Source organism: Myodes glareolus, chromosome 19, assembly GCF_982192425.1.
Source record: "Myodes glareolus chromosome 19, mMyoGla1.1, whole genome shotgun sequence".
NCBI classification, from domain to species: Eukaryota; Metazoa; Chordata; class Mammalia; order Rodentia; family Cricetidae; genus Myodes; species Myodes glareolus.
Window position 1 is genome coordinate 39,584,918 of NC_142044.1, and position 16,969 is coordinate 39,601,886.

Here is a 16,969-nt window from a genome sequence, read left to right on the forward strand (position 1 = left end):
TGGACATGCCATCCCTCTCCTTCTCTCTCTCGACTAAGAAGACTTTAAATCAGTAACATTTGCAGGTGTGTGTGTGTGTGTGTGTGTGTGTGTGTGTGTGTGTATAACTCAGTGGTAGAGTCAGCTCCAGGTTCAATCCCTATCACCCACAACCAACCAACCAAAACAACAAGCAATAAGAGAAACCAAAACACCTACTCTCACTTCAGATATTCATACCTTCCTCAGGAGAGAAAATTTCTTTCTTTTCTTTCTTTTTTTTGGGGGGAGGGGGGACGACAGGGTCTCAATTATGTAGCTCTGGCTGTCCTAGGCCTCACTATGTAGACCAGGTTAGCCTCAAATTCAGAGATCCACCTACCTCTACCTCCCTAGTGCTGGGATAAAAAGCATGCACACATCACCTGGGTTAGGAAGTTTCTTAAGGCAGTCAATAGTCTTTAATCTAGAGCAGGTCTCAACACGCGGGCTTGGTGTGGGATAATGGTCTGTATTCCGTCAATCATGTTTTAAATAAATGCTGATTGGCCAGGCAGGAAGTATAAGCAGGAAAACCAGACAGGAAGTAGAGGTGGAGCAAAGAGAACAGGAGTATTCTGGGAAGCAGGAAGCTTCCTCCACACTCCTGCCCAGACCACAGAAGAAGCAAGGTGTAATCTGCCCTGCTGTGAAAGGTACTGAGCCATGTGGCTAACACAGATAAAAATAATGGGTTAATATACGCTACAAGAGCTAATAAGAAGACTGAGCTAATGGGCCAATCAGTTTTATAACTTATGGAGATCTCTGTGTGATTTTCTTTGGGACTTGCCGGTTATGGGGTATGGGAGAGGGGGACAGAAACCCCAACAAGCTGGCCCTCATGTTACATGGGTTGTGACCCCTTTGGGAGTTGAACAACCCTTTCACAGGGGTTGTATATCAGATCCTGCACATCAGATATTTACGATTCATAACAGTAGCAAAATTATAGTTATGACGTAGCAATGAAAATATTTTTTTTTGGTTCGGGTCATCACATGAACTCTATTAAGGGGTAGAAGCATTAGGAAGTTTAAGAGGCAATGATCTAGAGTCTTTCTAAAGAAAGGCAACCACAATGTAGTTGGAGAGGTAGGTTCTGGGAGGAGGGGTGAATGATTCAAATACATTGTATGGAAGTATTGACGAATTAATAAGAATAATATTTTTAAAAAGAGTAAGCAACACCACAGACAGTCCAAGTCCTATTCACAAGAAACTCAAACCCTAACTCCATGGATAGCCATTGCTTACAATGCAAATGCATTCCTATCTTTCCTTTGTTCTGTTATCCCTTGGGTCAAGATTGTAATTTTTCAGCCATAAGGTCATCTGTTGCTTGTCTATCTCCCAATTCTAGACTGTGAGCAACAGTGGGGAATAGAGATGCATGGATATTAGCTACTGGCTCAAAAGTAACAATGAAATTGCAGTTTCTGATTCACAAAATGAGAAGCTGCAAAAGGACTCTAACTAGCAGAATTAAGACTCCTAAGTGGTATAAAGACTAGACATAACCATGTAACAAACATCGGCCTCAATTGCGTTTCAGTTCTGCATTGGTAAACTGAAGATTCAATGCCACTCCTTCATTAAGCTAAAAAAAAAATTTAGTGAGAATATAAGACACTGAATTTACTTTCCTTAGAGGCAAACTATAATATACAAGATTTTTATGTATTTTAGTTCAGTACCTAGTACCAAAGCTGGATCAAATCAGGGTTTACACGAAGCTTCAACAAAGTTAAAGATCAGAATCAAGAAGCTGTCTCTAGCCTGGTCACAGGCCTCTGTTATAATAACTGATCAATCGCACATTTATTTTCCTTCCTCCCTTCAAAGGCACAACAAACTTTAAAGAACAAGCTCGGTGCAACAGACAATATTTTTTAATAGAAAGCTGATATAAAAAATTCAATTTCAGCGAGCCCAAGTCTCACACACAAATGCCAAGACAAGGTTTGATGTCAAATACCCTATTTTATGGTTAACATTCTGCACAACTCATCTGAGATATAATCCAATATTAGATACCCTTGGTAGGTGGATGACACACTTTTCAGTATAAAATTATGTTAGTCAGATTAATTGCTCATCACACTGTACCCGGAGGTTCGCGGTCTCTGCGCTGTTTGACTATTCATAAAAGACTTTTAGCCACGTCCCCCTTTATCTCCAGTACTTTGTAAACTGAACTGCACATGACATTTGTTCCTAAACGTGTTTCTTCTATCTTTCGAGCTAGCTCTCCTATGAAACCTTTGAAAACCGGAAAGATTTTACGTCGCCCTAACAGAAACAAACGGTACTTGACATGCAATACTTTAGCCTAGTTTGATGATAAAAGATACAAATTTCGAATTCGATTATCTTTGAAGACAGTTCCTCGGGTGTTCCCTCTCTTCAGACATTTCAGCTTCCTAGAACATCAAACTAAAACCCAGTTTCTCAGAGGAGCCGGTCAAAATAAAAATCCGTGGGGCCCAGGAGCCGACTGGTCCAGAACCAGGCTCATCAACTTGTAGCTCTTTGGACTGTTTTAGGCTTCTCCAAGGTAAGACTTGGAGGGGATCCCGGCGAGAAAGACTCTAACCTGAGAGGCCGCGGAGCCTGGCTATTACAGGAACCAGCTTGGGGGTTGAGAGCAGTGAAGGCATGGCCAGCACCCAAGCGTCAGGAAGAGAAAGTACGAACTGCGGGGGGTAAAGAATACGCCAGCACAGCCGTGTCTCCAGGAAACCAGCCAACCGCCCGGCCTCTTCCGGCAGGCGCCGCTCGCGGGCTTTCTTCCCGCGGCGGCGCGGAGCGGTGACGTCACCCGGCTGGGTTTTTGGCGCGCCCGCCCCACAGGCCCCGCAGGGTGTCTTGTTCTGCTTAACGTTCACCTTCACAGAATAGCCTGTTCCAAATGCCTCCCTGTCTCCCGCATGAAAGCACAGACGCAAGGGCCTTCATCTAACCCAGGAGCTAGGTCAGAGTTAAAAATACGCGTAAGAGTGTCGGGGTCTAGAAGCAGGCAGTATCACGGACAGCTACACTTCTAGAAGCTTCGAGGCGGCGCACAAGGCCAGAGGTAGAGGGAGTGGGAATGAACGAGCGAAGGCCCGGGGTCACGAGGCCGTTGGGGGGGAGGAGCCAGCGGCCGGGGAGGTTCTAGTCTGTTCTGCCTCGCGGCAGCCGCCCCCTTCCACTTGGTCACGTTGTGCCGCGCCCGGGCCTCCGCAGCCGCCCCTCGCCTCCCGCCTCCCGCCTCCCGACCATGGATCCCCGCAAAGTGAGCGAGCTTCGGGCCTTCGTGAAGATGTGTAAGCAGGATCCGAGCGTCCTGCACACCGAGGAAATGCGTTTCCTGAGGGAGTGGGTGGAGAGGTGAGCCCTGGGCCCCGCGGACCGTTGGGGACGGGAAGAGTGGGAAGCTGGGCCCGACCTAGCGTGGGGCGGAGGGTAGCGAGCGGGTCTAGGCCCCTTCGTGGTTCGCTCCCCAGTGGCTTTGAGAGCTTATCCTGGGGTCAGAAGCTTTGGGTAGTTTCGGGGTGAAAAAGCAGAGATTAGAGCTGGGTTTCCCACAATGAAGTCTCCCGGGGGGTGTGTTTTGGGAGAAATAAATGTGGAGAATTGTGGGGATTTGCGCACTGGAAATAATGCGCGAAACAAGACAAAGCATTTATAGAGGGGTTGTTTTTGAAACTGGCGTCTTGCAAGTTGCCTTGACCCATATATCGTTTTAAGTACTATCTTAATAGTGGTAACTCACTTAATCTCTGATAACTTAAATTATCTGTAACGTACGGTACATAGATTTTAACTGCTTGGAATTGTGTTAGGAATCATTTATACCTATGGTAATTGTAGCGCCGTCACTTCAGACCCTGTAGCAAAATGGTTTTGCAAAGCCCAGCGTGCTTGCAGGACTAACTGGAGAGTGTTTCGCCTGTGTACGAGTAATTCCGTGAACAGATCCTGTGCCAGCTGCTGGGAGACTGGGTTGCTCGGACTTGGCTTTCCCTTTCGTTCTTTTGGCTCGTCGATAAAAGATTTTTTAGGACAGAATTAACAGGAAGCTTGAGGACCATTAGAATTTGGGCGGGGGGGGGGCAGTGCTGGCAAGTTGTAACTCTGCAGCTGCCAGGGAGGAGGGGATGAAGAGAAAGTTAAGTCATGCCTTCTGAATTAGGGCCCGCAGTAGAAGCTTACTAGCAGTTGTAGAAGTGGGGGAGGGTTTCAGGAAAAGTGAGAATTCAGTGCCAGGTTGAGCTTGTTAAGAACTTTAGGTAATATCCAAAGAAGAGATGGGGGAAAGGTGAAGTTCTATTTTTTTAATTAGACTCTGGAAAAAAGCAGACTTAGCTGTGGAGGTCTGAAAGCTTCTCTTTGGAGAGAAGGACTTCTGAGCTTTATTTTGTTAAGGTCAGTTGTTTCATTCCTTTTGCATATCTTAAGGTGAATCAGCTTTTCTGAGAGGTTGTTTTCTGGGTTAACTCTTTAGGGGAGGACCCAATAAATAACATGTAGTCTTTTTTTCTTTTTAGAATTTATTTGTTATTTGTTTGAGATAGGCTCCCACCATGTAGCTCTGCATACTGAGAACTTGTATAAACCAGACTGGCCTCAAATTCAGAGATCCACCTGTCTCTGCCAGGTATTGTGATTAAAGACGTCTGCCAACATACGAGCAGTTTCTTTTCTTTAGGTTATTTTATGTGTATTGAGTGTTTTGCAAGTAGATGCATGCCCGAGACTCGGAGGGAAGAGGGCACTGAATATATATCTTTTGGATATAGAGTTATGGATGTCTGTACTCCATCCACTATTGTGGGTGTTGGGAATGCTCTCTGGGGTACTCTGTAAGAGCAGCAAATACTCTTAATCCCTGAGCAATCTTCCCAGCCCTGGTGTGTAATGTTTTGGGTGGTTTAGAATGTAATGTCTCTCCAGGGACAGGAAAAACTCAGATTCTTTTCCTTTCACTAGGAGCTTCATCATATCCCTGATACTCTCACCTAGGAAGTACTCTTTTATGTATTAAATTTGTTGTTAAAAGATGTATTTATTTTGTGTATTTCGCTTGCACTTTATTTTATTTTTTTTAAAGATTTATTATATATACAATATTCTGCCTGCATGTATCCTTGTGGACCAGAAGAGGGCACCAGATCTCATTATAGATGGTTATGAGCCACCATGTAGTTGCTGGGAATTGAACACAGGACCTCTGGAAGAACAGCCAGTGCTCTTATCCTCTGAGCCATCTCTCCAGCCCCCCAACCATCTCTCCAGCCCCCTCGCTTGCACTTTAGTAAGTACACTGCACACCCTCTAGTGAAGCAAGAATAGATATCAAATCCTTATAAACTGTTGGCACACAGTTGTGAACCACCATGTGGGTGGGTGCTGGGAAATAAACCCAGGTTCTCTGAAAGAACAGCAAATGCTCTTAACTGGTGAACTGTAATCTCTCCAACCCTTCCATTATTTTAAACCTACCAAATGGCAAAACTGATGCTTCCCTTTCAAGTGTTAACTCGAAAACGAGTTGTGGTTCAAGGCTGGTTGTGACAGAAGAGGTCCATTTTGAATGGGCTTCAACCCTTCTAATCTGTATAGCTGAGTATTAACTGTTTTAGATGGTTGTGGCACACGTCTTTGAAGCCAGCAGGTAGCAGTAGGCGAATCTCTGTGAGTTTGAGGCCACCCTTCAAATCGAGTTCCAGGACAGTCAGGGTTACAGAGAAACTCTGTCTCAAAAAGCCGAGGGGGTGGGGTGGGGAGAGCAGATGAATGGTACAAAATTTATTTTGATAATTACATTCTAGTAGTTCTTTCAAACTATTTCAAACTTCAAACTATCTAGGGGTTCTTTCAAAAATTACTTCTAGTGGGAGGTTTAGTGCTAGTTCCAGCATATTTCTCCTCCTCCCCTCCCCAGAGAAACTCACCCTGCTAGCAAGGAATTATAAAGTGGGAACACTGGGACAACATGTTGTTGACTTCCCAGTTACTCTGAAGGTTGAGGCTGTGGCAGGCTGGTTGAATATAGCAGGACCCTAATTAAAGACAAAACCCACTTCCACTCCCTAAAAGAATAAAGAAACCCTCACATTAAAGTTGCATTTCAAGAGGGTGAAGAAATGCTGCTTTAAAACATGAGCAGTAAACTAGTGTAGTCATTTTCTGTGGGGAAAATGGAACTGGTGGTTACTAAAAATCTGAGACTAGTTCTCTGAGCAGGCATATTCTCCAGAAGCAAGTCAAAATGTCACTGTTTTGTGTGGTGGCGTTTTGCCCATTAAGCCTTTTATTCTTTTTCTCTCTGCCAATTTTTATAACTGTTCTAGGATTTTACTTGTTAAATAAATAGAATTCTAAAAGTTTATTATTGTAGTAACTTTATTAAAACAATGGAAGAGAATCCTGTTTTGTAGGGCTGGTTGTGTACCTGTGTAACTTGGCTTTGAGCCCTGATGAATACCCTTCAATAACCCCCCCTTTTTTTTGAAATTTTTGCTTTCTCAAAAACAAAAAAAAATCTACATGTTGCCATTAGATAATTGTTAGAACTAAGAATTGAGACAGAATTTTAGTGGTTTTCCCCAGATGAACAGCTTGTTAATCCTAAAACTTAAGATAGTTCTGTTCTGAGCCTGGAGAGATGACTCAGGTTAAGAGCACTGCCTTCTCTTCCAGAGGTCCTGAGTTCAATTCTAGCAACCATCTGTAATGAGATCTGGCGCCCTCTTCTGGCCTGTGTACATAATAAATAAAATTTTTTTTAAGGTATTTCTGTGTTTTGATCCACTCATAGTTGTTAAATGAAAGATTCCCAAATAAACTGTTACTAAAATTCTAGGTGAAACAGACAAATCAAAGGAGAATACTGAAAAAGTTGTTTTCCCTCATTCCTCTTAGGAAGAGGGGATGATGAAAAATAGTTAAAAATATTCTTTTTGTTTATTTTGCTTTTCAAGACAGGATCTCTCCGTGTAGCCCTGGCTGTCCTGGAATTCGCTTTGTAAACCAGGCTGGCACTGAACTCTAGAGATTCTTCTACCTCTGCTTTCCAAGTGTTGGGATTAAAGTATATCACCGTTAGCCAGTGATTTTTTTTTTTATATCAAATATGTTAGTCTGTGAACAATGGCAGCATTTATAGCAAACTGTTTTCAACACCTTAAATTTGAGTGGACACTGACTGTATGGAAAAAGAGAACTCTGAAATGGTTTCAACTCTATGTTAATAACAATGTAAATAAGATAATGTTATTAATAACGTAATAACACGAATGTTACTAACATGAGTAGTCCTGGATCTAGAAGTCTCTGTACTTAGCCCAATTTGCAATGGCTGACAAAGATGCAGAGGAGAAAGAAATGAAATAATCTCATTTAAAATGATCACATATACAAAAATGGAAGTTTTCAGTTCTAGGAACTGAATCCATCAGAGCATGCATACTTGGCAACTACTAACTGTGTCACATGCCCGCCCAATCTAGTTTCAACTTAAATTGAAATAAAGGTAACAAGAGACTGGATGTGGGTGACACACATCTTTATCCCAACATCTGGGTGGTAGAGGCAAGTGGTCTCTGAGTTTGAGAGTAGCCTAGTCTACATAGTGAACTCCACGCCAGCTAAGACTCATGAGACCTGTCTCAAAAAATGGAAAAAAAATACACATAGATAAAACCAAATCTGAACTTTGTGTCTTAGACCTTTTATCATTACTCTTGGTGATAATTAAGTCCCCAGGATGTCTTTCTGTGTTACTATGTAGCACAGTTCACAGAACATGACTGAGTAAATATTTGATAGTGGATAGAGTGCATTTCTACCCTCAGTACAGAGTTTGTCTGTAATACCTCAGAGTTTGTACATGTGCTTAAATAATAACAGAAAGTAGATTGAAGATTTTAACTCTCATGACAATTATTAATAAAGCTTTGTGCGAGCATATTAAGTTTTGGAACATTGAGAACATTGATCAAAATAATCCATATTTTGGAACATTGAGAACATTGATCAAAATAATCCATATTTAAGCTAGGTGTGCTGACACACACCCTTCAATCCCAGTAATCAGGAGGCAAGAGTAGGCAGGTCTCTGAGTTCAAGGCCAGCCTGGTCTGCAGAAAGAGTTCCAGGACAGCCAAAGATACACAAAGAAACCTTATTTCAAAAAACCAAAATTTACGTTTAAAATTGGTTCAGACTTGAAGTAATGACCTACAATTTGGAATGTGAGAAACATGAGATACAGCTTATGAATAAATAGTTCTGTGTTTAATTCTTTAATTTTGGAATAGTTTCAAAATTGTTTTCTGATAGTAGGCTGCCAACATGCTCAATCCCATTCAATGTTTCCTACTAATAATGACAGTCTTCTACAATGTAGCCATCCAAGTAAGGCAGCTAACAAGGATGAATTAATAATATCCAACCCTTAGAATTACAGGTTGCATTCTGTTGCCATGTTTCATTTTCATTCTGAAAATTTTCAGATTTACCTTGGCTTTCATGATTTTGACAGTTTGAGTATTACAATCCAGATATTTTAGCCTTTCCCTCAATTTGGATTTGTCTGAGCTTTTCTGAGAATTACATTTCTTGGCAGGGCTATCACTTTACAGAGTTAAACTGTTGTAACTATGTTTGGATGTCACCCTACATTCCTGACACTGCAGTTTGGAATTTAGGAAAAACACAGCTTAAGAAAGCTCTGTATCTTCATTAAAATTTAACCTCAAAGAGCCAGTGTTTGGTTACTGTGTGTGCTCCTTTGAAAAGTGGTAGAAATGTTTGTGATGCTATTAAATCATTTTGCTTTCCTGAATTGGAAATTAAGGCATTTTGGATCATGTTTTTTTTGCTTTTTGTGTTTTTTCTTTCTTTTATTTTTTTTGGTTTGTTTTTGTTTTTCGAGATAGGATTTTTGTGTGTGGCCTTGGCTGTCCTAGAACTAGCTTGCATCAAACTCACAGAGGTCTGCCTGCTTCTGCCTCCTGAGTGCTGGAATTAAAAGCGTGGGCCAGCTCCCCCGCCCCACACACACTTTGTAATCTTTTGTCATATAGAAACCATTATTCATTGAGTATATTGAGTAATAGAGTGAGCGAGTGTGTGTAATTTAAACAAAAAACCTGCACATTTTTTTCTTGAATGAATGGTCCTTAAAAAGAAAAGTCAAATTTGGTTTACTATGATGACATACGCACTTGTAATCTTAGAAAGATGTAGCAAGATCAAAAATTCAAGGTTATCTTGGACTTTGTAGTAAGACTCCTGTAAAACCAGGGGCAGGAGAGATGCTTTAGTTGTTAGGAACATCGACTGCTTTCTTGAGTACCTAGGTATAATTCTCAGCACCCATGCCGTTGCTCACAACTGTGTCATTCAGCTTAGAATTATAGACAGTAGTGAGCTGCTGTGTCGGTACTGAGAACCAAACCCAGGGCCCTTGCAAGAACAATGAAACATTTCTCAAGCACCTAAATCTTTTCTTTTAAAGGAAAAAAAAAAACAAAACCAAAATAAAACCAAAAACTATCTTTTTTATCTGTTGCTCTGCATTTGAACTTCTGTTTTATATTGGGTTTATTAAAAGATACTAAGGCATGCCACGGATGAGAGAAAATATTGGCAGCACATGAAAGTGACACAGGCCCATGGACAGAATATAAAACAATGCCCAAGAATAAGATATTGTAATGAAAACCTGAATGAGAGTTGAATATTATAAAAATGTTCTTCAGGGGGGCTGGAGAGATGGCTCAGTGGTTAAGAGCATTGCCTGCTCTTCCAAAGGTCCTGAGTTCAATTCCCAGCAACCACATGGTGGCTCACAACCATCTGTAATGAGGTCTGGTGCCCTCTTCTGGCCTTCAGGCACACACAGAATATTGTATACTAAATAAATAAATAAATATTTAAAAAAAAATGTTCTTCAGATGACCAAAATTTTACAAGGACCTAATACAATGAAATGTTAGCATATACCCAGAAAGGCTGGAAATTGAGTGGGGAATAGCAAAGTCAGGATTGAATAAGTGCTATTTCCATGCAGTGTTGATAACTACTGTAAATTGGTGTAAACAACTTGGAAACTGATGCCCATCTACATTCAACTTAGGTATATGCTTTACATCCAGATTCTCCATTGGGAAGGAGTGCAAATGTGGGTGGTACAGCTCTAGTCATAAAGGGAATGATGGCCTGGTAAGATGGCTCAGCAGGTAGGAATGCTTGCTTGCTAAGGACTGATGGATAACCTGGGTTGATTCTAGGATCCCATTGTGAAAGAGTACTGACTTTTCAACGTTGTCTTCCCACCTCCAGTAGTACACTTGGCACTTTCATACCACATAGAATAACAACAATAAAAGATTTAAAAAAGAAATAACAAGGGGCCAGAGAGATGGCTCAGAGGTTAAGAGGTCTTGAGTTCAATTCCCAACAACCACATGGTGGCTACAACCATCTATAATAAGATCTGGTGCCCTCTTTTGGTCTGTAGGCATATATTCAAGAAGAATACTATTCATAATAAATAAATAAATGTAAATAGTAAATGACACTTAAGGGTCTTTTTGTGTGTTACTAAAGCCTTAAATTAAATTGCCTTTGTTTCTGATTTGTTTTTTTACCCATCAACCACTTAGGCATTCTACTGTTGACTCATGAGTCTATAACAAAAAAGCATGTAAACTTATTTTTTTCTAGTCTTCTCCCCTTTGAATTTTATTATTTGTATATTGTCTTAAACTATTTGGGAAGCAGGGCTTTGCAAAGAACCAAGTGGTCCCTGAGCTCCTGACATACTCTTGCCAAATGCCAACCTTAAATTTCTGCTGTTCAGATATATCATACCCTGTTTTCTGAGATGATGACTAAGGGGATGATTTTATCATTGTGTTTTTATTGACTTCTCTGCCTTTCGTTTTTCCTTTGGGAATGGGTACTGACAGCTATAATAGTTTATTAGGCTCTTAAGTGACAGGGGAAAGATTTTATACACTAGTGTGTCAAAAACAATTTGAAGTTAACAAACTTAATCGTAACAAAGCATTCATATTAATTGAGAGTGTACTCTTCTAAGCTTTGAAATGTTATCAAGACATTTAGCCCTTTTTGGGTAGAAGTTAATTGCTTTTTAGTGAACTTATGGTGAATATTCTAAACAACTATCTTTTCTTATTTGAAGCATGGGAGGTAAAGTACCACCTGCTACTCACAAACCTAAATCAGAAGATAATGTCAAGGTAAGTTCAAATTTCTTTTATTTGTTTAGGGATAAGACACTTTTAAAACAGGTGTTTTTGTTTTTTAACTACTATTCACAAGTTTTATTATTCCTAATGTTCCCACTTAGAAGAATAATCTTTTAAATTTGTTGTCTTTGAAAAATTTGTCTTAGACCAAATCAGGAAGCTGATTTAAAACTGAGAATTTGAAGTTGAATGCCAGCTGTTTGAGAATAATGTCTCCTGTGTGTGTAGTAGCCTGTGTGTGTAGTAGCCTGTGTGTGTAGTAGCCTGTGTGTGTAGCCTCTGCACTGCTCTTCCTTGTCTCTTCAGTAGCTGCACGAGGGGATAAAGACCTCAGAGCGTTCTCTTCCTCCGGTCCCTGCTACCTGAGCGGAGATTGCCGAGGATGAAGAGTATGAATCATGGTTTTGTTTTAGCACCTTAGGCAGAATGGCATGAAAGGTCGGGAAGGTTGCCCATGGTTTGGGTATGAAGGGGCAAATAATCATATATTTTTCAGTAGTTTTTGTTTTCCTGGCTGAGATTTCCCCCCCATGTTTTCTAATAGTTGTCTTAAATTGATGGGAAAATCTGTTTAACTTGGAACTCTAAAGGTTTAATTAATTTGTATAAGAAAATAGAAGTTATAATCCAGATGTGGTGATAGATGCTTGTAACCTCAGCACTTGCGAGACAGAGGCAAGTGAATTGAGGATTTAAGTCATCTTGTATTATATAAAGAGCTCCAGGCCATTCTGGAATACCTCGTAGGACATCTCCCCGACAAAAAGGGAAAAAGCTCAGTTTTTAAAACTCTTCTTTTACTTTTTACCTGAGGGTCTGAGTTCGGATTCCCAGCTCATACTTAAAAAGCTGGGTGTTGCAGGGTGGTGTCAGCACACACCTTTGATCCCAGCACTGGAGAGGCAGAGACAAGTGGATTTCTGGTTTTTTTTTAGGCCAGCCTGGTCAATAGAGCAAGTTCTATGACAGTCAGGGCTACACACAGAGACCCTGTCTTGAAACCCCAAGCTGTAGATGTAGTGGCTTCTGTTTCTGTTGTAGACACCATGACCAAAACCAGCCTGGGGAGGAAAGGGTTTATTTCAGCTGGCAGGTAACAGTATCATAAAGGGAAGCTAGGACAGGAGCTCAGGGTAGGGACCTGGAGACAAACTGTGGAAGAATGATGATTAATAGATAGCTACAGCTCCAGCCCACCTGCCTAGAGGAGTACCTCCCACAGTTGACTGGACATTCCTACATCAGTGAGCAATTAAGAAAATGTCTCAGCAAAGAAGACTGCAGGCCTGTCTGGTCTGGTCACTTCTTCAAGTGAGACTTTGTATTCCCAGGTAGCTATAGGTTTGTGTCAAATTGACAGGTGAAGCTAACTATGACATTTCACTCCTTGACAAGAATGATTTTAAACTGACCTTTCTTGTCTCCAGTGATATTAATATGAAATGTAAAACTTTAAAAGACCCACAGTTTTTAGTAATTCTGATGCTTTAAAAATTCAATGGAAGCCGTGTTTAGTGGCCATACTTCCTGTCATTAATTTATGTTCTACTTTGCTTCTGTTGGCCAGAAGTGTGGGTTTGTTGCTGTGATGGATCTGACTAAGTTGGTTTGGTGTCAGGCTGCAGACAAACTTGGAACTTTGAGTTGAAAAAGCTGTGGAGTGTTTAGTACTGCATGAAAGCCAGGAAGATAAGAATGTTTAGAGAAATTCCAGGACAGATTTTAAGACAGAATGGAAGAGTGCTGTTTATTTACTCAGCTGCTTTGTATATGTGTATGTGATAAACTTTGTGGCTTTGGCTGGCCTGCAACTCTCTATATAGAGTAGACTGGCTTTAGACTCACAGAGAATCACCTGCTTGGAGTAAAGGTATATGCCACATCTGACTTAGCTACTTTTTTTGTGATGTTCAGGCCCACCTGCTTAGGGAGTAATGTTGTCTGAGGCTTCTGTCCTGCCTGGTTCCTGTAGTCGTTAAGTCCCAAAGAAATCACATAGAGGTCTACATTAATTATAAACTGATTTGCCTAGTATCTCAGGCTTATTAACTCTTATAACTTATATTAGCCCGTAATTCTTGTCTGTGTTAGCCATGTGGCTTGGTACCTTTCTCGGTGAGGCAGTTACATCTTGCTTCCTCTGTGTCTGAGTGAGGACTGCAGATTGACTTCCCTCTTCCCAGAATTCTCCGTGTCCCGCCTCTACTTTCTGCTAGGTTGTCCTGCCTATACTTCCTGCCTGGCTACTGACCAACCAATGTTTATTTCAAATACACGTGACAGGGTATAGACTATTGTCCCACAGCAGAGTAGCATTGCCCACAGTGGGCTAGCCTCTTCTACATTAATTATTAAGATGCTTCACAGATATTCTGATCTGGGCAATTCTTTATTTGAGGTTTCCTCTTTTCAGATGACCCTAAGTTTGTATCAGCTTGGTGGATGAAGTTTTTTTATGACAGTGGCATAGGCCTTTAATCTTAGGGATGGCCAGGCAGTCAGGCAAACCTCTGCAGCTCACTGACACTTGTATGATCTTGGGCACTATCATAGTTACTTTTCTCTTGCTGTGAGGAGACACCATGACGGAGACACCTTATAGAAAAAAAAGCTTATTGGAATCTTGTAGTCTCAGAGGGTTAGAGCTCACGAACATTATGGCAGTGCACATGGCAACAGGAAGACAAGCATGGTGATGGATCGATAGAACTAAGAGCTTACCTCTTGATCCACAAGGCAGAGAAAGTGAACTGGGAATGGCATGGACTTTTGATACATCCCTAATGATACACCTCCCCCAACAAGGCCAGACCTCTTAATCCTTCCCAAACAGTTCCACTGATTAGGTATCAAGCATCAAATATATTAGTCCTTGGGACCCACTTTCATTTAAGTCACCACAGGCCAATTGCACAAACAAACACCAGACATGAAGTTTTCCATACACATGGGTATATATAAAAGAAAACCTTTAGTTGAGTGACCCTGTTTCACAAATATTGTAAAGAGTTACTAATGAAGACGCCCAATATTCATTGGCCTCTGTGTTTATGTAATGTGCACACACATGAACATACATACATATACCACCCTATGTATCTAAATGTCTTGGATTAGAATTATAACTGGTCCAAGTTGAGTGTGGCATGTACCTGTGATCTCAGCATTTGTGAGGTTAAAGCAGGATAATTGTGAGTTTGAGACCAGTGTGGGCTATATATCTTAGTCACTGTTCTGTTTCTGTGAAAGATACCATTACCAAGGCAACTCTTGTAAAGGAAAACATTTAATTGAGGGTTTGCTTGTAGTTTCAGAGGGTTAGTCCATTATTAGCACGGTGTCAGGCAAGGCACTGAAGCAGAAGCTGAGACCTACCTACATCCTGATCTGTAGATAGAGGGAGACACTGAACTTGGCTTGGGACTTTGAAATCTCAAAGCCCACTCCCAGTGATACACACTTTTCTGCTAATAAGACCACGTGTCCTTATCCTTTCAAATAGTGCCACTCACTGGTGACTAAGCATTAAATATATTTGCCTAAGGGGGGCCATTTTTTTAAAATATTTATTTATTTGTTATGTATACAATATTCTGTTTTTGTGTGTTTGCAGGCCAGAAGAGGGCACCAGACCCCATTACAGATGGTTGTGAGCCACCATGTGGTTGCTGGGAATTGAACTCAGGACCTTTGGAAGAGCAGGCAATGCTCTTAACCTCTGAGCCATCTCTCCAGCCCCCAGGGGGGCCATTTTTATTGACACTATCACACTATCTCAACAAAATTATCCACAATAGAAGTATATGCTAACATACCTACAGTTTGTACATTTGTTACTCGTCAGATATTTTAAAATTAAAGTTAAGACTTAGACTTTACCTGAAAAACCATTTCACTCTGTTTTTTTTTTTGGAGACAGTCTTACTGTGTATCCCTAGCAGATCTGGAATTTCTGTAGACCAGGCTGGCCTTTTAGTTCAAAGAGATCTGCTGATTGCTGGGATTAAAGGCATATGCCACCACTCCTGGCCTGACTTTGTTTGTTTAAGGTCACAAGGGGGAAGAAACCTGAAAGTGCAGTTAAATTACTTCTGTTCTACTGACAGTTGGATGAGTAGATACAGATTGGCTGGTAGTGATATAATAAAAATAACCTTCTCATTAAAGAAGGCAGTGCAAATTTATCTCCTGTCCTTCCAGTATCAGATTAGATGAAACCATGGGGTACTAAAAGGTGGGGAGAAAAATTTGTTTTCCATTATGTTCTCTTTTAAATTTCTTTGTGTGTTACAATTTGACAGGATACTTTCTTTACAGTTTCAAACTGAGCAACCCTTGGAAACTGAAGAATTCAGAACACATTTGTCGTTAAAACACCTGTGAAAGAATATTACCTATGTGAATTATATTTGCTTTTTAGAACCTCAGAAGGTTTGAATTCTAAAATACCTATCCTAAAGGTGTGGATAGGGTACCAGATCTAAAGTTAATTAGAAATGAAAAGTAAAGGAAGGATATAGTATATTTGAATCAAATAAATTTATGTGTATATATTATAGATGCATACACAAACACAAAACTTTCTGTTTTTAAGTACTGATAGCATTGTTTAATTTTCTTCTGCTAGGAAGAAAAAAGAGATAATAAGACAGAGGAGAGCATAAAGACAGATGAACCATCAAGTGAGGAGAGTGATCTAGGTGAGTACGTGGTAATATGTTTAGATAGCCTTGGTGACTCAATCCTGTGAGTGGTATTTTTGCTTAACAGTTTATTTTTGATGCAGCATCTCAGTTTATAGCCCAGGGTGATTTAAAACTGTGTGGAGGTGCACATGACCTTGAATTTGAGGCAATCCTCTTGTCACAGCCTCCTGCTAGGTACTGTTTTTATTTACTGGTTTGGTTGTAATACTGACCTGCAGACTTTTTCTTTTGTATTATAGAATTTGTCTACACTCGATTTTTAAAGTTAATTCTATTAAAATGAAATCATATTTTGTCATTAGCTCTATTTACTCTTCTATAATTTGTGCTGTCTGAATCAGTGCCTTTAAAAACATTGTGGTACATCTCTGGAAAATTTTTAGAGAAATTTGTTAATTTGCTGATGGGGAGGTTTTGTGGAGGTCAGAGGGCAACTCTTGGGAGTCAGTTTTCTCCTTCACTGTGTTGAGTTACAGGGAACGAACTCAAGTTCAGTTAGGCTTTAGCACAAGCACTCTATCCGCTGAGTAATCTCTGCCCCAAAGTCTTTCCCAAGTGAATTTTGGACACCAAGTCAGTGATGTGTGTTTATTTGCTACACCGTGTGCGTTACTATCATCACTACAAGAACAGTTCAAGTAGTAGTCTCTTTAAAGTCTTCATTTGATGTGTGCAGGTTTCTGCATGTTGTCTATGCACCATGTGCATACCTATTGCTCTCAGAAGCCAGAAGAGGACAGCAGATCCCGTGGAATCTGGAGTTAACGGATGATTGGGAGCCATTATGTGGGTGCTGGGAATTGAATTGGTGTCCTGAAAGAATAGCCAGTGTTCTTAACTATAGAGCCATCTGTTCAACCTACCCCTAAGTAGTAGGCTTCCCTACTAATAGTTACTAGTAGTTACTTTTAATTGGGAAATAGTTTATAATGTATCAGAGTTCAGGTGAAACTAGCTCATAGTTATACAAGCAAGTAG

At 40.6% G+C, this 16,969-nt stretch overlaps 2 protein-coding genes across 3 annotated transcripts in view; one reads left to right on the top strand and one right to left on the bottom strand.

Moving 5' to 3' along the window:
- Window positions 1–2,801, bottom strand: part of Xpnpep3 (X-prolyl aminopeptidase 3) — a 55,415-nt gene extending 52,614 nt beyond the window's left edge. Inside the window, exon 1 of one of the 2 annotated variants that reach the window (XM_048454703.3) lies at window positions 2,615–2,797. In XM_048454703.3, the coding sequence (XP_048310660.3) occupies window positions 2,615–2,678 (64 nt within the window). In that variant the 5' untranslated portion in view covers window positions 2,679–2,797. Of the gene's footprint in view, window positions 1–2,614 lie in introns of both variants that reach the window. The other variant, XM_085678338.2, reaches the window with a different exon arrangement.
- Window positions 2,802–3,162: 361 nt separating this feature from the next.
- St13 (ST13 Hsp70 interacting protein) overlaps window positions 3,163–16,969 on the top strand; it is a 33,272-nt gene continuing 19,465 nt past the window's right edge. The window contains exons 1-3 of the mRNA XM_048454707.3: window positions 3,163–3,390; window positions 11,219–11,276; window positions 15,913–15,985. Of these exons, the coding sequence (XP_048310664.1) occupies window positions 3,281–3,390; window positions 11,219–11,276; window positions 15,913–15,985 (241 nt within the window). The 5' untranslated portion in view covers window positions 3,163–3,280. The remainder of the gene's footprint in view (window positions 3,391–11,218; window positions 11,277–15,912; window positions 15,986–16,969) is intronic.